The sequence below is a fragment of the Desmodus rotundus genome, chromosome 5 (genome assembly GCF_022682495.2).
Source record: "Desmodus rotundus isolate HL8 chromosome 5, HLdesRot8A.1, whole genome shotgun sequence".
Classification (NCBI taxonomy): Eukaryota; Metazoa; Chordata; class Mammalia; order Chiroptera; family Phyllostomidae; genus Desmodus; species Desmodus rotundus.
In genome coordinates, this window is record NC_071391.1 from 55742812 (window position 1) to 55766212 (window position 23401).

General features: G+C 39.0%; 1 protein-coding gene across 18 annotated transcripts in view; it reads right to left on the bottom strand.

Moving 5' to 3' along the window:
- The window catches only part of DLG2 (discs large MAGUK scaffold protein 2), a 1324826-nt gene that overhangs the window by 376629 nt on the left and 924796 nt on the right, over positions 1 to 23401 (bottom strand). For all 18 annotated transcript variants that reach the window (XM_053925682.1, XM_053925677.1, XM_053925676.1 and 15 more), the window contains one exon: positions 20059 to 20127. In XM_053925682.1, the coding sequence (XP_053781657.1) occupies positions 20059 to 20127 (69 nt within the window). The remainder of the gene's footprint in view (positions 1 to 20058; positions 20128 to 23401) is intronic.

Sequence of the window (23401 nt, forward strand, 5' to 3'; positions counted from 1 at the left end):
GATTAAGAAGCGTATTTGGTAGGAACAAAATGGACAGGGGGAAGTTAAGAATAGCATAGGAAATAGAGAAGCTAAAGAACTTACACATACGACCCATGGACACGAACTAAGGGAGGATTGCTGGAGGGAGGGGTACTGGGCAGAGGGGGGCAAAGGGACAAAAATTAGGACAACTACAATAGCATAATCAACAAAAAATACACTGGCAGAAAAAAATAAATAAAGACTGCTGAATAATTTTGAGTCCCCTTCCCCCTGTCTCTCTGTCTCTGGCACCCAGCAAAGGGCTTGGCATGAGGTGTAGGGGCTTGGAGTGGCCTGTGCAATTGAGGAGCCCTGGGGTTTCAAGGTAAATGAAACCCCAGGTGTTGTGCTTAGTGCTGGGAATATAATTATGAACATAACTTGGTTTTGGACTCCATGGAGCTCTTTTCTTAGTGGGACAGGGAAGTATCTAAAAATAACTAATGATAATAACAAACATTCATTCATGAATACTTGGGATACATTTATTTATAACAGTAGGAGAACAGTGATTTGACTCAGCGATATGGGGAGTAGGAGGTTGTTTAATGCAAAAGAAAATGTGTGAATGGAAAAGGTGGGGAAAACTCGCTTGACTGGAATGTATGACTCCAGTAAGGCTGCAGTGGAGGAGGATGCTCCTGGGCAGGGTAAACTGAGTCAGTTCTCAAGAGAACCAAGCAGAGTATTGTACATACCTTCATTGATTTAACAAAAATTGACTGGGCCAGATACTGGCTGGGCCTCGGACAATCACATCTACACAGGACATGGTCTCTGCCCCTGAGAGGTTTACACTGTGTCATGTATGGGTTGAATAGTGTCCTCTCCCCTCTGGGGGTGGGGGGGAACATATGTTGAAGTCCTAACTGCCAACACCTCAGAACCTGACCTTTTTTGTCAATTGGGTTCTTGCAGATGTATTAGTTAAGATGAGGTCATGTTGGAGTGGGGTGGACCCCTTATCCAGTCTGACTGGTCTTTTGATAAGAAGTCAGCCATGTGAGGACACAGACTCACACAGGGAGAAAACCATGTACAGATGGAGGCAGAGGCAGGAGACACCCAACATTGCCTGCAACCTCCAGAAGCTAGGAAGAGCGCTTATAGCTGTCAGAGGCACTGCCAACACTTTGATTTCAGACTTCTAGCCTCCAGAATTATGAGACAACAAGTTTCTGTTGTTTAAGTCACCTGGCTTGTTACAATTTGTTATGGCAGCCTAAGAAACCTAATACACTCTCACAGGAACTGCATGAGCCAATGTACAAACTGTGAGCATAACCTGCTTAGCAAGAAAAGGGGGCAGATCCAATACCCCTGACTCTGTCACTTTAGTACAAGGCTAATAATAATAGTAAAGACTAGCTATCACCAGGGGTCTGGGCATTCACCTTGGTATTCAAATGGCAAGACTTCCCACAAACCTAGCTAGCAAAATTTTGGGTCTCCACACACTTAAGACACATATGTAAGAATTACTAAAAGAAAATGATGAAAGTCCTAAGATGAACACATTATTAATTACTATTTGTGAAATTCATTTTTAAAAATAATATATGAGGAATACCAAGATTTCACTAACCTTTAGCTATAGTTGAACACTTAAAACTTGTTCCTTTAAAAGAAGCATTCATCTATTCTCTTTTCTGGTGTAGAGCGGATGTTGGCTGTACAAATGTCACAGTAGCCTTTTCCTGCTATAAATTCTGATTTCTGCTAATTTCAGGGAAAGCTATATATGCCAATTAATTGAACACTGATAGATTTTCTGATTCCTTTGATTCTTCGGCAGAAGAAGTACAAGATTATTGCTTCACATCTGGCTTTTCCAACTGAGAAAATTCATTTCTTTCACTGATCTACGTTCTTCTGCCCAGATCCTGCCCCTAGAAGTGGAGGTTAGTTTAAAACCTTCTTGGGCATGGCATTCATAAAGTTATTCATTGACTAGGGCCTTTACCCATGGTTAAATCTGCAAGCCAACTTTGGACATTGACATTAACACAACATGGTTTTAAAAGAATCATCAACATTTTCTTTCTTGAGCAAACGTGTAATTTCACCTCTTGGCACACTCTCAAAAAAAAAAACAAACAAAACAAAAACAAACTCTAAATTCCAATCACATCAAAATTCCTTGATTTTCTCTCAATTATGAGTTTTTATTCAAATACCCAATTCTTTCCCTCCCTTGGTCTTTGCATGTAAAGTCCCCTCTGCCTGCAGATAACAAATGGCTTTTTCCCTTTTGTCTGTTTGGGAAGCTCCTTCTCTTTCTTCATGACTGAACGTTTGCCCTCCTCAGCTCTGGCAGCAGCTGCTGTAGGATTCTGTTGCCACAGACTCGTGTATGGACTATCCTAATCATCACACTTTATCCACTGAACAAGCACCCACTGGGAATCGACTGCGCTGCAGGAGGGCTCCACTGGGGCTGGGACCATAACCATAAGCCAGCAGTCTCTGCCTCCTGGGAGTTTGAAATAAAGTTATGTACCAGCAGAGTAAACTGGCAAGTACAAGCCAGTCCTCTACAATGATAACAATTTATCTGCACACTAGCTTTTTCCACTTGACTCTCAGATTCTTGAGTATTATATTCACTTGTGAGTTAATATATGACATCTAAAATGTGCTTAAAAAATAGGAACTTTCTTTTCTCTGCTCCCATGTCCTTAATACCTGGCACAAAGAGCATGCTCAATGAATGACTGTGGAATGAGAACCTAACAGACATCTACATATCAGTATGAATTAGTTGATCCTAACAGTCGGTTTTGATAAAAGAAACATTACAACTCTAGAAACCCAAAACAAATGAGGGCAGCTAAAGGAAGAGAGGATTTAGTCTGGGAGGAGTGCAGATGGGTCATCCAAAACATCCCATGTGTCCAGTTGCTGAGTGTGAGTTCTGTTCTACAGAAGGCCAACCTAGGATTCTTGCCAAGCCTAACTATTTACTTATATGGAAGGGATTCTACTGTCAGACAAGAAATGGCTTCATGGGCATGTCATAGGGTCAGCATCATACAGGTTAAGATACTTGCTGATATTTTATACCACATCCTATCATCTTTCACTACAATCACTCCTGTTTCCCCATAGTCATTCCCTCTCCAGACAAAAGAAGGCCTGTAAAAACAAACAGAAACAAAACCCGAGGAAAAGCCCTAAGTGAGGCTGTTCCTTCTTCCCGGCATGTCTACATCTACAGTAGGATGTGACAGTTGCTTAACTCATAAACCCAGTGTATGACTCACAATGGTGCCACAACCACAGCTCACTTTCATCTGGGTTTTGTGTTTGGATGTGTCATTTAAGCCATAATCCTTACCTCTTCGCATGAGAGTCACACATTTCTAGAAAGGCCAATGTATCTCATCTAAGTCTTAGAGGATAAAAGCAGGTAAAGTATAAGGAGGTGAAAAAAGAACAATTGGAGGAACAAAGACTCTTGTTCATTTTCATTCTCTTCTGGAAAGAGAGAAATTTTTGCCAGAAAATGAGGAGCCTGGGCTCTGGCCTTGACTTCAGTGTGGTCTTGGAAGAAGCTCATGCCTGTCTCTGGCTTCAGATAGTTTCCCCCACCGGAAACTAGATGGTTGGACATGATATATCTTAGATATTTGCAACTTTAATTCTCGTGTTAACCCCTTTTCCCCCTTCAAATTCAGAATGGCTCCAAATAAATCAAAACTAGGAGAATGTTGCAAGGCAGCTCCCCACAGAGATGTATGTTCTGCTGACATGAAAGCCAGGTAATGATAACAATGTTTCCTCTGCAAAAGCCACATGCACGATCAAACAGAGGCTTGACCTTTGATAGCTGTGGCTTTCTTCCTTGCCAAGGGTGACAGATGTTGATATAGCATTTAGTTTTTCCACAGATGTTGATACAGCATTTAGTTTTTCCTTGTGCCCAAATCATTTATTAGCTCAGATATATTTAGATACCACCCCCCAACCCATCGTGGTCTGGTACTTCTATTGCTTTGTAAACTGTAGCACATTCAACTTAGTTAAATTGTCATGAATTACACAATAAAACTGGTAAGAGGGAATAAAACCACTACCATCAACCTTGGCATTTTTCATACATGAATGTAACAAATTTATATTTTGGTTAGTGAGATGAACTTTAATTTTAATTATAGTCACTAACATTAAGAGCTAAGACTATTTAATGAAACAGAACCCTATGGCATTCCCATAAGGTAGGTATTATTTGCCTCATTAAAGATGAGAAAACTGAGGTTTGAAAAAGTTGTTTCTTGTCTACAGTCGAACCTTTAAAAGTGGTGGCAGCAACATTCGTACTTACTCCTGATTGCCTACGTGAGTCTTCACTGCTTCCACTCCCTTGTACAACCACACAGAGAGAACGAGAATAATGATCATTTGGCTTATGTCCTCTACTATGAAAGTGGCTAGGAGTGGAGAAAGTCGTCACTCAGTGAAAATAAATCCCTTGTTCCTATGGTCATACTAGGAGAAGGGACTTTAGCAAATCATCATTTGTTAAACATAGTCTGTGCTTGGGAAGCTGCTTCATAGTCACATGATAGGATAAGACCTAGGAGCTACCCTTAGGATTTTTTGTGCTTGCTTGGGGAGAGAAACCTTTATATATGAAACAAGGGGAAAATTACAAGAATTAGATTGTACGGCAGAGATTTGATTGTTATAAAGGCAACCTAGAAGGGATCTTGGGGATGTGTATGCACCAGTTTCCTATGAACCTTTTTAATCTAATGGGAATCACTGGAGACCCAAGGGTACAGAAGAGCATATGTGTGCACACGTATATGAGCTGCTACACATGTGCATGGACTCCAGGCTTATTCTGTCATGTATAAGATAAGGAAGTAGGCTGAGGTGACACTTTGCCCCAAAGTATCCTTTCTGCATATGCTACTGTCTCTGAAAGTCTGCCGTTAGAGATGTATTTTTGGGGGGGTCTAGAAGGGAGTTTGAACTCTTGGTGTCTCTTTCTAAATGGAGCACACTCTCTCTTCTTCCTTTGTTTCTCTATCACGTGCTGTTTTTCACACCACTGACTAATGTCCTTGAGGGCACATGAGAGATGCATAGGCAATGTTTGTTAAAAGGATGATAAGTGAGGACTTTGTCTATTGATTCCTGATATGGGAGAGGAGGGAAGAGGTTCCAGAATATTAGAAAGAAAAGGAACAGATGGGATACAGGGAGTGAGAAGTGAGAACTAACCCCCACTGAGTACCTAGACTTTGTTAAGAGCTGTGCTAGAATATTTACATTAGAAAAATAAATTCTTAAAACAATCTTATGAAATAGATATTAAACTCTACTTTATAGGTTAAAGGAACAGGAGCTCAAAGAGGGTCAGTTACAACTCAAGGTGATACAGCTGGGAAGAGCAGTATTTAAATGAAGGTACAGATAAGTTGAAGTACAATTTTCTTTAAATTATACCAGGCTGTTATATCAAGGACAGGGGCTTGAGGACAAGCAAGGATTTCTGGGGTACCCAAAAGCACCGTAAGGGGAGACATGATTATGTATTTTAATATCGTGCAACGCTGACAGTGACACGCGGTTTCCTGTCAATGAGCACAATTAATGCTTGGCCACAAGAGAACCCTTCATCTGCAAAATAAGTAGGCTGTGAGAAGCAAGCCTCTCTTGTAAACTTCCATGTAGTTTTTTACAGACCTACGCTTAAAGGAAGATTTCCCAGCTCTTGATACTAGTCCACATGAGCAGGGAACCTCCTCCGTCTGAAGAGGGTGCTCTTCCCCTCTCAGTTTGGCAATCACGTGTTAACCGCTGAAACTGCATCTGAACAGTTCTACTAGTTTTTTTTTTCCCCCCAAATCAGCCGCTTCCTCCTTTGTTTTGAAATTACACAGATGCAATTTTCAACATTCTGTTACTGCCACTAGACTTTGTATTTCTCAAGAGCAGGGTTGGGCTATTTTCTTCTTGATTTTTTCAAATGCCTCACTTGCGTGCCTGGTACATACTAAACATTCAGAAAATGATTAGTTGAACAAAAGGAAGAATAAGAGGTTAATCAAATCAACCATTGATTGATTGATTGAATGAAAGTGCTTGTCTCCTCCACAATTCTCCTTAAACAGTCTGATTTTCAATGTAATAAGCAGGAGCCTCTACCAGCTGTCATCCATCAGTCAGTAAAAGTTACTGACCAACATCTTAAAAGCATACTTCAGTGGAGTAAACATTCACCAGGACTGGAAATCAGCCAAGAGATTAAATAAAGGATGAGGACCCCTGGCTGCCTTTCTGGTAATAGATGGGCATCTGGCCTATGGTGTAGGATACGGATGTACTCTCTCTCTTTAAACTCTCTTATAATTGGCCAGGAGAAGGAAGTAAACAGAAATCCTAATAAAATTTGAAGGTTTCTGAGGGATTGGCAATACACACAGAGCAAAACACCAGATTCAGTTTGGATATGTAAAGATGGATGTCTCAAGATGAGTAATCTAATAAAGGCTGATGAATGATACCCAAAGCATTCCTCGTCATTTTCTGCCATACCACCTCCCAGGTCACAGCCAGGCAAGGTAAAAATATAATGAAAATCATTATTTATAAGGGATTCAGTTCAAGGTCAAATGCAATAGCCAGTAAATATTCATCAGATGGGACTGAGGCTGTTTCTACTCACATGATGGATGAGCAACCGGAAAAATCCCTCTGACCGCAACATCTGTCTAGACTCATTTTGGTGAATAATAAAGACAGGACAGACAAGGACCTCCTCAGTTAATCAGACTAAAGGACATGATTGGAATGTTTTCTATGTTTCTGTTGAGGCAGGATGGTCTAGTGGTGAGAGTATAGGGCTGGGATATAGGAATCTGGGTTACAGTCAAGGCTCCTCCCCTTCCTACATACATGATCTTGGGAAGCCGCTTACCCTTCTAACACACATGTAAACAGTATAAATGATTTTTACCCAGCCTCCCTTACAAAATTGTTATTGGAATCAAATAGAATAATGCCCATGAGATACCTTTGTAAATATTGATAATAATGCACCCTACAAACATAAGTCTAGTAACTTCAGGGCGAACAGTGAAAGAGGAGAAGAATTAAAAAGGAAAAGAAGTGAATGGATAACAAAGAGTAAAAGAAAAGCAGAAGGAGGAAGAGGAAGTTTATGGAGAGAAGGGAGGAAAGAGGGAAAAACACAGAAAATAAGAGGGGCCAGGGAAAGAACTTGGGAGGGAAGGAGGGGGACAGGAAGCAACAGTCAGTGGCAAGAAAGATCTTAGAGTTCTGCTGCACAGACAGATAACAAGCAAACAAACATACACCAAAAATAGAGCAACAGAGATGGAATTTAGAAAATTACATCTACACAGAGATCATACAGTTCTGATTAGCAACTGGAAGTCTTCCTCAGAGGGCCTCCGCAGAGGACACAGAGTCAACCATGAGTCAGCCTCCTCGTTACAAATTTGTAAATGCCAAGCTCTACTGAATTCCTGTTGTTCTAGTCTGTGCTCAGCTCAGACACACACTCAGACAGGTTTGTACTTGTCGCTGTGCAGCCATCGATGATGGCCCTTTGTCGTTGCCCAGTTAACCCTGCTCATGGTTCAGTGACTTCCATGACCTCCCTGAGCTCCCTGACAAGGTCAGATGCCCTGTCACAGGCAGTCAGGGCACCACAGGCCACTTTTACACCGCATTTGCTGCATTCGGAGATTGACATTGCTTGTCTGATTATTTGATTAATGTCTGCCTCTTCCCACCAGACTGAGGGCAGGGTTAGTGTCTGCATGGCTCATCATTACATTTCCAATTGAATCTGTTGATTGGTCAGAAACAGACTGAACCCAGCAAGGGCAGCCATGCCAGAAAGATATTTTTAAAAGGGTAGTATTCAAAGAGGGATACTGGTGCAAATATAAAGAGGGAGTTGGTATGAGGATTATAATTAGGTGGTTTGTAATCGATAAATCTTTCTGACAGCTTGGCAACTATCAATAAATCCTGTCATGGAATAACATTTCCTGCATTCATTTTTCCTAGCCTGACAAACTTAGGACTGAGTACTTTTTAAATTCATCCTTGGGTCATTAGTATATTAACTAGCTCTTCCATGCCATCAACACCATAGATGATCATATTATTATCAGCATTAATAATTACGAGTATTAACTAAGAGAAGCAATTTTCTAGTTGAATGTTCTGCAGAACACTTTTCCTAGCACGTATAAATCATAATCATGAGAAGGAAGTTTACTCACAATTTACTTTGAGTCCTTTAATAAACCAATGTATTAAAACATTAAAAGGCTGGCAAGGAAGATATGCAAGGTGATGTTAAATAATTACGTTGGCATTGAACTATGCACGGAAAATAAGGACTACTTATTAAAAAAACACCCTAAACAAAATTCTCCAGTAACTGCTGTGGCATCTCTGTAAGATACACTCAGCTGCATGGCCTGGAGCAGCCTCGTGGGTGAGCCCCACAGCTCTGGATAACCAGACTCCGGACCTGTCACTTCAGAATTTCTTCCTAGTCCTTCAAGGTAAAGCAAGTAACAAAAGTGTGGAAATATTATGCCTCTGCTTTTTCTAATTCAGCACATCCAAGATGAGGGAAATCACAGTAGGTGGTCATTCTAATTTTGAAAATCATATTCCTCTATAAAAGTGGATTTTTGACAATGACTATAATAATAGAAACCTCCCCCACCTCAGAAATCATATTGACATCTATGTTGTATGTCAATGTCTTCCTTTGGCCTCCAAATTGGCCAACTTGTAATAACAAAACACATACAATTCTGAGGAGACAGGAGAGGGTGGAAGGTAGTGATTTAGAAATGTGAATTTAAATCCCAGTCTTTCCACTCACTGGCTGTGTGATCTGAGGCACCAGGCACTTCTCTAAGCCTCAGCGTCCTCACCTACAAATTGGATAATGTGCCCATGTACAGCAACGTACAAGTGTCATGAGGACCAAATGAGATCCACATGAGGCACTTACAACATATCAGCTATTATTAAATATGTAATATGTAATGTTTTATTTTCAGCATTTGAATATAGAAAATGCCCTTTTTGAACTTTATATCTCTGAACTGCCTGCTTTCATGGTGGAGTGCTCTGTAGTCTTGATTTTATGTCTTTCCTAGTTTCTACCATTTAAGGGAGCCTTTTTTTTTTTCTAATGGAATAATAATGATGATGGGGATAATGTTTATCAAAGTCTTTATCTGAAAAAACATGAATCTAGATTCTCATTGTCATTTCCCAATATATATTTTAAAAAGATTTAATTAATTTATTTTTAGAGAGAGGGCAAGTGAGGGAGAGAAACATTGATCCATGTGAGAGACACACCTCTAGCAGTTGCCTCTCGCACTGCCTCTCCTGACCGGGAACCTGGCCCTCAACCCAGGCATGTAGCCTGACCCAGAATCAAACTGGTGACCTTGCAGTTTGTGGGACAACACACAACTAACTGAGCCACACCAGTCAGGACTTCCAAAATGTTTTTGACATTTTACTTAAAATTCCAAGTTTGCAAACTTCTGTCTTATACAAGATATTGGGCTTAAAAAAAATAAGCCAGTCAGAGAAAGACAAATACCGTATGATTTCACTCATATATGGAATCTAATGAAATGAACTAATAAGGAAAATAGAGACAGGCTCATAGATGGACAGCAGGATGACAGCTAAGGAGGAGGGAGGATGAGGGTAGAAGGATTGAGCAAAAAGGGAAAAGGGCTCATGGACACAGACAACAGTGGGAGAAGAGGGAAAGGGGTATGAGGGGATTAAGTGGTAATGGAAAAAATACAATAAAAATTTAAAAGAAAAATAACAACAATAATAACCCCCCCCCCAATTGTTATTTCAAAAGCAGATGGTGTGAGAAATCCAGGCCCTGTGAGAGAATCAGAATCCTGTGTATGATGTATAATAGCCCTTAAGTATTCCCTAACTCTCTGTAGCCTCAGCATTTTGTTTTCACGATAAATTTTGGGCAATCCTTAAAGTTTGCTGTAATGACATCTTTTATATTTTCAGCTCCACCCATGTAAAGAAGAAGGATTACAAGGCCTAGGAAAGGGTGTCTTATAGAGTAAGGAAACAGAAAAAAGAAGCAGTAGACCAACAGAACTGAGGCTGAGCAAAATGAGCTGACAGTTCAACCAGGGGCAGAGGTGGAGACTGCAGGGACAGGAGAAGAAATGGAAAGTGAACACAAGACGGTGAAATGGCGGAAACAGGTGATCTGGGGATATCTGCCGTTCTGATAGATGCCTGATGAGTCCCCTGAGGTTTAGGCTCTGCAGGTCCCTCTTCTCCTCTGGGATGAAAGGAGGAGCATGTAAACACCCTTAGTCCTCACAAGCAGCGAGGATCCTTCAGCAGGTGATCTGGCTGCAGAAGGAAGGCTGGGCTCTTCCTGAGAGCTACGCAAGAGGCTGGTTTGTCTTTATTGGACTACAAATAAAAAAAGCAAACAGGAGAGTTGGGGGAAGTTTGGTTTCTTTTGCTTTTCTCCTTAATTTTCCTATATTCTCCCCAAATAATCTTGTTAGCTGGCCCGACAGCAAAATAAAGAAGAAGGTGACAACTACATATAATATTTTAATACATTCTAAAGTTACACAAAAATCTTCTCCATTTAACCCAGTTTCTTTCTCTGTTTTGGCCAGGTCACTTACATTTCTCTGGTTGACAAAGGCTCAGATTGATTTTTGACCAGTGACCCCAGCAACTAACAACCTGAATAAAGCTGCTCTTTCGAGTCTGAAAGTAGTTCAGTGTGTGTCTCAGCGTTCTAGCCTGCCTAAGTTACTCTGGGAAAAAATGCTTAGCCCTGCCTCTAAACAATTTTTGTATTGAATTAATCAGGTGATATTGGTTAATAAAATTCTATAGATTTCAGGTATACAAATCTATAATATATCATGTGTATACTGTAATGTGTGTTTGGAGGGCAGGGTAAGGAAGTGTGTTGGAGGAAGTTGAGCATTGACAGAGATTGCAAACCCTGAAAGATGCCTGGGTCTGTGAGTGTGTGGGTGGTGATAATTCAAGCCAACGGCTCCTGAGGGCCAGCTGTCTCCTTAGGCTCCCTATCTGGAAGTATTCTGGTAAGTCCAGTAGCCAAACTTTTATATTTTCAAAACTCATGAAAATATAAAATGTTAGAGTGGAAGGAATCTAAGACACTTTATGTAACTGAACCTCATCACTTTGTATATGAGGTAACTGGTCAAAAATTACACAGTAAGGAGCTGCAGACTTGAACCCAGGTCTCCTGATTCTCAGGTTAATAATGCTTCAACCTTTACAGTGCCCATGTATTTTGGGACAAAGTATCTGGGCACTGAGACTAAGAAGACTGAATATTTTAAGTCAGCATCATTCTGGGAAATCTGATGCATTTTAGCTATAAGAAAGCTTCTCTCATCAAGGCAAGAGGAGTTGGGTGGAGAAGAGAGCCAATGATTCCAGCTGAGGTCCCAATCCAAAAATGTTCCTTGGAAAGGACACCTGCCCAGGCCCAGCAATAGGAACACCAGAGGCTATCTGGCCCTAATAGGGCCATGGTCTCAAGGGACTGGAGAGGTTATAAATGACTATTCCTACAGAGACAAGCCTGTCCCAGAAAGGAAGAACGATGATGATATCACCACAGTTAATGTGAAAGGATGGGTTGCTTTAGATGTATTTGTGGATAGGCAAGACCATATTTTAGTTCTCTGTTGGATACACACAGACTTCTGGATTTGGGAGAGATTTTTGGTTGGGGTCAATTAGACATGACCTCCTTAAAGAATTCCTTCTATAGTGTCCATGCAGAAGATCATCTAGGGTCTTGTTCAGTGCTACTTGTAAAGGGTGGTCAACACCTTCCAGGGCAGCTATTTTATTGGTGTGAAAATGCTAGTTTTTGAAAATTCAGCCTCTTTGTTGTTGCTAATGTGATCTTCTAAGGTCAGAAAGAACAAAGTGTAGACCCTCTCCTGGGTGAAAATTATTTGAGTAACTGAATATACTTGGTAGTTTTTGCAGTGTTAGCTACATACTTCAGGCTTTTGCATATGTGTTTTTTTTTTTTCTGTTTTTAACTTTTGCTTAATTCCAAATACATTCCTGAAAATTAAATTTGTGTCATCTCCCCTGAGAATCCTACCTGGCTTCCCAGAAGCAATCATTTTTAACCATTGTACTTTTAAGTCTAGCGGTTACCTCCGCATTGCTAAAAATATGCTTATACTAGACTCTTTCAATTCTATTTTGTTCCCAGAATGACCTGTTTGCTTGAGAACATTTTTTCTGTGCACGTGTGTTTCAATCTTATTTCTCATATTTTGTGGGTTTTGTTAAAATGCTTGGTAACTCGTGGCTATCTGTTCGTATTCAGGAATGAAGTAGTAAAAAGGCTGCAGGGGATGCTGCAGATAAGAGCAATACTTTCTCACCGGAAGGCTGCAAGTTGGGGAAGCAAACCTGAAACTGTCCTCGTTATTGGCACACACTATAACGGGCTTTGCTGTGTGGGTAACACAGCTAGCTTATCTGGGTTCCTCAGAAGAAACTCTATTTCTTTAGAAAAACACCTTCCTTTTCTGACTGGTGGTAAGTACTTGCCTGGCAGCTGTTCTGCATGCAGGGGTGTGTATCCTGAGTGGGGGCATCTTCAGTCCTATTCTCAGACTCTGCTCTCAATCCCATCTGTTGTCACTATTCTGAAGTCTCTGAGTTTCCTGGGTTCTGCTGGCTGGTTCTGCACCCTCCTGAGCTGTGGGTCCCTCCATACAATGCTGCTGCACAGTGGTGGGCCTTTTCGTGGGTGGCCTCCCTGGAAACACAACTCGAGGAGACAGAGTTGGACAGCACATGGCCCTGCCTCTACAGATGATTTATGGCTAGGACTACTTTGCTCTGTTTCATCAATCTATACCTTCCATCTACTTTCTGTAATCAGAGTGATGAAATCTTTTGGACCCTCCCAATTTGTTTACTGCAATGGGATTGCCCCTTTTTTATGCCACCAGCTTCCTTGTAATGGGGTGTCAGGAAGGAGTGGAGGTTAAGGTGAGGGCCACATCTGTCAACTTGAACCTGAAGCAAGAAGCTCACAATGTTAACGGGGATGTTATTCTGCCTTGTTAATTCTGGCATAGTTATAGGTGATTCAGATATCAATTTAAAAAACGGCAGTAACTCTAGGTAGTAGCTCAATTAGACAGTTTTGTTGTCTCCATAGATCAAATTAACTGGAAATCTGAAATATTTCTACTTATTTTATGCTAAGCAAATAGCAACTTAGGTGAAAAATATATAAACACATGGTCTTTTAAAGCACATTCATTAAAAAAATCCTGTGTAGTTGGTTTTCACAAGATCATTAGGAAGAAGAGTTTTGAAATAATGAAATTCCAATTTCAGCTGATTGCTGACACTCAGTGGCATATCACCTTAATGGGAAATCTGCTAAAGACCCATTGGCCTATGCAAAGTGGAAAACACCTTTCTTACTATGCAGTCAGTGACAGTGATGATATGCCACGTGATCTTTCTCTGACAGCCAGCTGGGCACACATGGCATTGACTTTAGGGTCCTGGGCTTTATAGAAAATTACTGAGGTGTCCCCTTCTAAACATTCCAGCAATGCAAAATTAATTCTCCTTCAAATATTTTATTTTATATTCAAAACTGTTTTACATGAATAAATACACATACATGTATTTAACAAGAGTTCAAAGTCAGTCTTCAAACTAATCTAGGTTATGAAAATAAAATTTTTGTTTGTTTTCCCAGAACACTTTCGCCTCCTACTTTTACAGAAAGTTGGTGAATCCTATGCTACTCTCCCTTTGGCTGAAGAGAAAACCCATGGTTAGAGGGAAAGGTCCTGCTTAAGATTAACAACAGATGGTACAAAGGCAAAGGATTCAAAACCAACTCTTTGATTCCAGAGTGAGTTTCCTTTCATGATTGCAGGGAACAATATTTTTCTTAGTGTATTATTCACTAGACATGAGGTAAACAGCTGGAACAATGAAGTGTAGCTGAGAATACTTTTATTTTATTTTTTTTAGAAAAGGAACCATCCTTGTGTTATGAAGTCAAGGTAAGGCCTTGGCATTTTTGGCTTCATCTTAGCAGAGAATTAGAATTACTTATTGCATTTATCATAGAAGTCATTTCATGTCAGTGGAAAACAGTGCAAAATGCTTAAATATGCTATTGGCAAGCTGATAATAAGCTTTGTGAATAGAAAGAAAGAAAGAAAATGTTTGGAAATAGCTTTAGAAGGAAATGCTGTTATGACCAAAATGAGGAATGACAACCACCCAGCCAGTGGCTGTTTTCATGAATAACGAAGAAGGGGATGTGGAGACCTGTGGTAAGCTCAGCCACACCCTCACCTCTACCACAAACACCACCTCAGCCACTTAGCCTGGACCTTCAGAGCCATCCCAAATGGTGGGAGTTAATTTTATTTAATGACTTCTAGGATTAGAGTCAGTTCTGGTTCTTTATCACTTTTTACTCTAGGGAGTTATTCACTATGTCTTACTTAGCATGAACATGGCTTATGAATGTCATGACAAGTTCAATAGAGCCTTTTCATGGGACATTATAGAAAGGTGGAGTTGTACAGTGGAGTCAAATTTGACTTCAAATCCAAGCTGTGGTACTTTCTATGTAGATGCTCTGGGAAAATTACTTAACCTTTTTGTGAATCAAGATTTAGAAAACAGGCTGCCTATTTCATCAGAGTATTTTGGAAATAAAATCAGATAGAAGGACGGATAGAGGGATGGATAAATAGATTGATTAATCAATAGATAGTGAGCTAAATTAGCACTCAATAAATGTTTGTTTCTTTCCTCTTCCCTTGAAGGAATATCCCTGAATTTGTACTATATTTATTCCCAACAAGTGCACACTTTGATTATAATCTCGTTAAGCACCTAATGAATCTCCCTTTCCTGTCAATACAGAATCCTAACACTGTCAATGTGTTCTCGATGGAACGCTGCCCATCCCTGTGTTAACAACTCCGGATGTCCTTTCCTAGGCTCTTTACACAAATCTGATTTAACGTGCAGGTTCAAAACTGATCACAGTGCTTTGGAGGACATGGCCAGAGCTGAGTGTTGTGAAACTGCTTTTCTGAACCACGATGCTTTCCAGAAAAGAGAAACTGAGGGATGTGGTGCTCACAGACTTGCACAGCAGGAGCTGTGCTGACTGACTCTCAGGCCCAACTGTAGAATGTTCGCTGGCTGTGAAGACAATTTCCTCTCGTGTGTTTAAATGGTCTCTGTCTTAAACTTACTAAGGTATATATACCAGAAATGTTAGAGAATTTTTATTCTGGTCCTAAATTCTTTCTTTGGGAGCTCATGATGAGCCACTATATAGAAAATGCTTAGATTATTCTTTAAAGTGTTTAAGAAGCATTTAAGCATAATCCTGGTAATTAAAGTATTTTATATAAATATAACAAGGCAATGAAGCAGAGTCAATGATTTGAATGGCTTCCACAAATGATTATTAGTTCTGTACATGTGAATATGCGTCTCCAAAGTGTAGTGAAGTCACCAATCCCTGACTGTTTTAACAAACTATTATTTAATATAAATGAGAAACTCCCACCTGAAAAATTAAGTATATATGATATATAACAACAACAGGAACAGTTACTATAACAAGAACACATATAATGTTAGTACTATTATAAAAATAATGCATATGAATTTAATTCTTGAAATAATAACCCTTTAAGAAATATTATTAGTATCTCCATTTTACAAATGAGGAAACTGAGGCACAAAGAAACCAAGTAACTTGCTGTCATGCAGCTAGTAAGTTCCTGAGCAAGGAGTCCAGTGGGGACCCACGATCTAGACCATCTGTGTATTATTACAGAACCAACCTCTGTGACGGCTTGAGAACTTCTGCATATGTGTTCTTCTAAAATGGAACAGAACACATGTTGCGATGGAGATAGTGTCCTGTTGGGGAAAAAGTTATTCCTCCAGACCTAAGTTATATAGGGTGGGGGCAAATGTAGGTTTACAGTTGTATGTGAAACAAAATTTATTATTTTTTAATTTTAAATGTTGTATTGTTTATGCTATTACAGTTGTCCCAATTTTTCCCCCTTTGCACTCCTCCACCCAGCCTGCCCCCCCATTCCCAGAGTCGATCTCCACACTGCTGTCCATGCACAGTTATTCTGGTTATCATTTATTAGCTGTTGTATTATTTTCCACGTGAACAACTATAAACCTACTTTTGCCCCACCCTGCATTTAGCCTGTAACCTTCACCTCCCTGTTTTTGTTTGTTTGTTTTCTTTTTTTTACTAGAGGAATTAAAGCGGTCTGACATTCTTTACCATCAGAACAAGAAGAAGGGAACTAGTAGGAGAAGCCAGTGTCCTTTTGCAGGGAGTTCAGTGTTCAGGGACAGGCTGTATTCCTTTCATTTGCTTTCCCATGGGTTTGGGAAAATTCAGTGGGTTTCTTTGGCTGAAGGCAAAAAGGGGCACTCCATGAAAAGTGTTTATAAAAGTTATGCTGTTCCAGGAAGGAAAAACTAGCATCTCCCTCCCAGGTGGATGTCCACTTAGCTGTGGAGGCTGCTGACTTGCCCTGTTACTTCTGAGGTTGGAAAAAAACACTAGGGAGAGAGGAGGCAAGGATTATCTCTGGTAACTTCCACCTGGGAAAGAGGGATGATGCTCATGCTTGCAAGCCTCACATCTGAAGTGGCTGAGGACAGATGGGAAGGGAAATTGCAGGTTTGTGAAAGACTGCTGCAGCTTGGATTAAAAAACAATGGTGAGCACATCAGCAGACTAGAGTGTGCTACCACGAGGCTTTCATGGAAGAGGCAGTTGAGTCTCCCAGGGCACCACACAGCTGGGGGAGTTATTGGGATCTCGGCACCAGTGCGTGTTTGGTTCTCCACCTACCCAGACTACATCACCAGAGACCACAAACATAAAGTAGGCAGTCACAGTAGAAGGGCAAGGAATGCCATTTCTCTTTTCCTTCTTTTTGCTCCAATATGACCAAAAGATAAATCTGAGAGAAGGAAAGACTTAGAGCAACCATTTTCAACAAATGTGCTGCAAGAACTTCTAACACATGCAAGACCTGACTATTTAGTCAGAGGCACTAGCCTCTTTTCCCTTAGATTGCCAGATAAAAAAATGACAACAGCCAACACAACAATCCAGAGTGAATGAATCAAAATTATACCTTTTTTGTCAGATAGGCAAAATATATATTTTTTGGTGTGCCACAGAACTTTAGTAATTAGTTTTTGTGTGCCATGAGATGAAAAGGTTGAAAATTTCTGATCTAGACGGTGGTATGAGAGAAACAGAGAGAGTAGACAGCATCTCTATCAACTCCGGAATACTTTGGTAACACCCAAAACATAATTATGTTGGAAGGAGGGACTGAGGTCTGAATAAAACATAAGATTTTAGAAAAAGACTAATAAATAATAATAAAGTTAGAGATTCTCAATGAAATGCCACTAAGGGAGACTAATTAGGAAATAGGATTAAACAAAACATAGCTGGTAACAGATATTGGCAAAATAAATAATTTTTATATATTAACTAATTTTATGTTCTCAATGAAACCAGTTTCAATTATAAGGCAAGTGGAAGAAATATTAGCCCCTTCCCCACAGCCCCTCCAGATTTTATCTGATTGGGGAATTTAGAAATACAAAATACTAAGTCCTCTACATGTAAGCCTGTCCAGACAACATCTCCATTCTCATCTCCACTGCCTCACACACCCTATGCCTTGGCACTGAATCACTCAATGATCTTTTTTTATTGTATTTTTTTCCATTATCATTTAGCCACATGATACTCCCCCTCCCCATCACAATCACCACACTGTTGTCCATGCCTATGAGTCCTTTTTCCTTTTTGCTCAATACCTCCACCTCCTAACCTCATCCCCACTCTTTAGCTGTCATCCTGCTCTCTATCTATGAGTCTGTCTCTATTTTGCCTGTTAATTCAGTTTGTTCATCAGATTCCACACATGAGTGAAATCATATGGCATTTATTTTTCTCTGTCTTATTTCACTTAGCACTCCTCCACCCATAATGCTCTCCAGGTCCACCCATACTATTGCAAAGGGTAAAATCTTCTTTTTTTATGGCTGAGTGGTATTCCATTGTGTAAATTATCCCATAGTTGTTTTATCCACTCATCTACTGATGGACACTTGGGCTACTTCCATAGTTTGACTATTGTAAATAATGCTGCAGTGAACATAGGGGTGCTTACGTTCTTTTGAATTAGTGTTTTGGGTTGCCTTGGATATATTCCTAGAAGTGGGATGGCGGGTGAAAAGGTGGATCTATTTTTAATTTTTTGAGGAATCTCCATACTGCTTTCCACTGTGGCTGTACCAGTCTGCATTCCCACCAACAGTGCAAAAGGGTTCCCCCTTCTTCACATCCTTGCCAGCACTTGTTTGTTGATTTATTGATAATAGCCATTCTGGCAGGTGTGAGATGATATCTCATTATGGATTTAATTTGCATTTCTCTGATGATTAGTGATGTTGAACATCTTTTCATATGTCCATTGGCTATCCACATGTCCTCTTTGGAGAAGTGTCTATTTAGGTCCTTTGCCCATTTTTAATTGGAATTTTTGATTTTTTGTTGTTGAATTTTTAAGTACTTTATAAATTTTGGATATTAGCCTCTTATCAGATGTACCAGTGAATATGCTCTCCCTTTCTGTGGGTTGTCTTTGTATTTTGTTGATGTTTTCCTTTGCTGTACAAAACCTTTTTAGTTTGATGTAGTCCCATTTGTTTATTTTTTTTCTTTTGTTTACCTTGCCTGGGGAGATATCGCTGACAAAATATTGCTGTGAGCAATGTCCAAGATTTTGTTGCCTATTTTTTCTTCTAGGACTTTTATGCTTTTGCATCTAACATTTAAATCTTTGATCCATTTTGAATTTATTCTTGTGGGTGGTGTAAGAAGGTGGCCTAGTTTCATGTTTTCTGCATGTATATGTCCAATTTTCCCAACACCATTTATTGAAAAAATGACCTTTAGCCCATTGTATGTACTTGCTTCCTCTGTCAAATATTAAGTGACTATAAAGGTGTGGATTTATTTCTGGGCTCTCTATTCGATTCCATTGATCTATGTGTCTGTTTTTATGTCAGTACCATGCCGTTTTGATAACTATGGCCTTATAGTATAGTTTGATGTTAGGTAGAGTGATTCCTCCAACTTTGTTCTTCTTTCTCAGGATTGCTGTTGCTCTGCAGGGCCTTTTGTGGCTCCAAATAAATTTTTGAAATATTTGTTCTAGTTCTGTGAAATACATCACTAGAATCTTGACAGGAATTGTGTCAAATCTATAGATTGCTTTGGGGAGTATGGACATTTTAATGATGTTAATTCTTTCTACCCATGAACACAGTATGTGCTTCCACTTATTTGTATCTTCTTCAATTTCTTTCTTCAGCATCATAATTTTCCAAGTACAGGTCTTTTATATCCTTGGTTAGGATGCGGCCATGTTTATGCACATGCTCTTTCCTGTGCTCAGAGTTCCCTTCTTTCCAATGTCTGTGAAGCAAATATCTATAGATACTTCAGTTCTCAGCTCAAGAGTTTTATTTTCTCTGAAACCATCCTGACCTGCTCCTCCCTCCCTCTCGTGAAACTCATTCTCTGCCAGATATCCTTCCTGAACCCTTCGTAAATCCCTCACATGTATCTTCTGTGAGATGCTCATGCTGTATACAAGTGTGTGTTTGTATTTGTCACTACTACTAAACAATGAGCCCTCTAGAAGGAAAGAAGAGATCTTGACTTGTTAAAACTATTACATAGCACAGAGTTTGGGATATAACATAAGATTCATAGATATTTGCTGAGAGGGAGGAAGCAAGAATGAAAATGATGAGGCTGCACAGTTTACGTCAAGAGAAGGCTTTGTTGTGCTCTTATCTTACCCTTCTAGTGAGATGGCCCGTTGGAGAGTCACTGAAGGCTGGCGGGTTGCAGTGCTGTGTTGGGAATGACTGTAAGAAAGAAAAACAACATGGACCATGAATGACTTCACACATTCAAATCAGTCCTATTGTCAATAGAAGAATCAGTCTTGAAAGAAATACATTAGAGATTAAATTACTGTTCTTTTGGTGATAAGTAGAATACCCCCAAATAAAACATTCTACCTGATAAAGGGTAATTATTTCCATATAATTTGGTTTCAACAAAAACAAATTTCATTATGATGCAATGTATTATTTGTTCAATGAAGAATATTTTTTTCTAAGCAAAATTTTAAAAAGCAAATTTGCAAATTGGGGTAGTATTTAACTCATATAACTGTGTTCAAATTTGTAACACTTACTTGTATAGTTAATAACAATTCAGTTGTTGGATAAACACAAAAACTTGAAAAATGGAATTTTCAGTTGCATAGCAATCTTAGAATTTAATGTAATTCCATATTTTGCTTTGGTTGTATGATAGCAAGCAAAGATTGATATTACAGGTAAATGGTTGCAACAAAAATTATAAATATCTAAAATTTCTTGAGCACTTATATTGCCCGAGTGACTTTTCTACGGTTATGTGTTTACATCTTTTATATCTCACAACCCTACTGCCCCACTGCCCCACTGAACAGATGAGAGAGATGAAGCACAGAGCAATTTGGAAATGTACCCACAGCCATCTGGTAAATACCTGTGATTGAAATGGTGTCTAGACAGTCTGACTACTCCAGAGCCTTTACTCTTAACCATCATATTATATTACCTTCCAAATATAAGAATTTTTCTAGTTTATAAGAATTTGCCTCACAATCTCAGAATTTTCTTTAATTAGAGATAAAGGGATACTTTTATCTGAGATATGCACAATGACAATCCAACAGCAAAAGAGGAATGCATTGTGGGGTTCCTATGTGTTAAAATGTATGATAAAACATACTTCAATGTGTAATTTTAGCTTGTAGTACTAGTTCAATATTTTAGTTGTGAAGATCTGTGCATACAAATATATTTATAAAGAGAAACAAGTGAAATCCTTGCAGAACATGACCTTCATTCCCAGCTCTAGGATTTCTCAGCATGTGCTCTGAAAACACTGACACAGAAAGCCATGCTGTAGACTGCAGATTTTCATTTAGAACCTGGGTCATTAGGGATGAGAAGAGGTGGCTTTCTGTGAATAGCATTTAGTTGTGACATGAATGGCATTTGTGGCTGATTAGATGGAGCAGAATTTTGGGTCCTCAGCTAAATGATAAAGAATGATCTTCTGCAAGTTAAGGGTTGTATCCTTTGCTTCCTGGCATTTCTCACAGTGCCAAGCACCACTTGGGTTCATTGGACATATTTTGATACACCAGCTAAAAGGTAGCATAACATTCAGGAGCCAGACCACATAGCCATGGCCTGAGTTCTAACCCCAGCTCCACCACACATCCCAATGTGACCTTGCACAAGTTACTTAAAACTCTCTGAATGTCAGTTTTCTCATCTGTAAGATTTGGATATAATAATATCTTTCTCATGGAATTGTTATAATGATTCAATGAATTAAGTGTTTTGAACAGTGCCTGTTATGTGGTAATAAAAGCTACATAAATGTTTATTAAATAAATAAACTAATATGATTTTGCAGTGTGTAATTTGAAATGTTCGGAACCAAATAAAAATTATTATTTAGATTACTACAGTTGGTCATATAGCCAATACTACAAGGTGCATACTTCTGAGCATAGCTTTGGTGATTAACATTAAATAGAAAATATATTTCTATTGCAAAAAAAGAAATGAATGGAAATCAAAATAAGAGACACAGATTTACCCATAATGCCATTGGTTTGTCCCAGACTTTACAGAATAATCTAATTTAATTCTTTTAGCTGCCCTATAATGTAAGTATGAGTATCTCCATTTTATATTTAAGAAAACAAAACATGTAGAACATAAATAACCTGTCAGAGATCAATAGTTTGCAAATAGGGAACCAAAATTGAAAGTAAAGCCTGTCTTGTTGCCAGTTGTGTGTACTTCCCACTCTGTGCTGCTGACTCTGTGTTTGATAGCGTTTTCTGTATGCACAGAACATATATAAGTATGTACCTTACATTTCCCCTTACATTATAATTTTACTATTTCTGATAGGGTCTCCATAGTTATTATTTTGGAGTTATATGATGTTATTTCCTATGACTATGTAATTTAACCACCATTTAATGGTTAGATATCAGATTATTCCCATTGCTTTAGTATTGTAAACAATGCTGCAATGAACATATTGATAAATTACTTTTTCTTATTTTATAATTTCTTTCAAATATATTCCTCAAAATCAATAAACCACATTTATTAGGTTCTTGATTACTCTGCAAAACTTTTGTGCCATTTTATCATCTCAAAAATACACACATCTACACACACACCAGTTTCACAATAATCTTACAAGCACTGACACATAACTTAAAAAAATGGATAATTCCATCAGTGCAAATTATATTTCTGATATGTATTTCTTTGTTTATTAGTGAGCATGATCGTTTTTTCCTATACGCTTATCTGCTAATTATATTTTTTTGTTTAAACTGTTTAATCCTTTCCCTTACCATTTATCTTTCACTGGTTTAGAAAGTACCGACAGTTCTTCTTGTGTAAGATCAATGGTGCTCACTAACCGAGATTAATGAGTAACTGGAATCCCCGATAGCTTCCTCACCATTAGCTTAGCCCACGTAATTAAAACAAAGAAATATTCAGTAATCTCACTTTACTTATCACTACTTTAAACTAAGTACTGTATTATTCTGCCCTAAATTATTCTAACAATGTCCTTCTTAAAGTTTTAGTGATGCTATTAAAGGCAAAATGTACCATGAAGTGCTCAGAGAATTTAACTCCTTTTAAATTACTCGTGAAAAGTCAGCCAGGTTCTCCTACCATGAAAATTTGGAACAAACAGAGACTTTTACAACATGTAATTACCATTTTGCCCTACGAAGACATTCAGGGTGAATTATCTGACAGTCAAGACCTTTGGGTGCAAGGTAATTTTTGTTGTTCCCTGACAGTAATGCTTAAGCAGTACTTCCATGGGGAATACTTGCAGTGGGTTTTAGGAGCTACCTGGTGGTGATAGTAACTGGCATTTTAGAACAGGTTCTGTTCTTTCCACATTATTAGCAACATAGACAGAATCTTGCCAATTCTACCAAGACCAATAAATTGTAGGTAACCACAGCCTGGCTCTTTCACCTCCTCTGGCAGTGAGGCCAACTGGATGGAATTCTAAGAACTGGGGCGG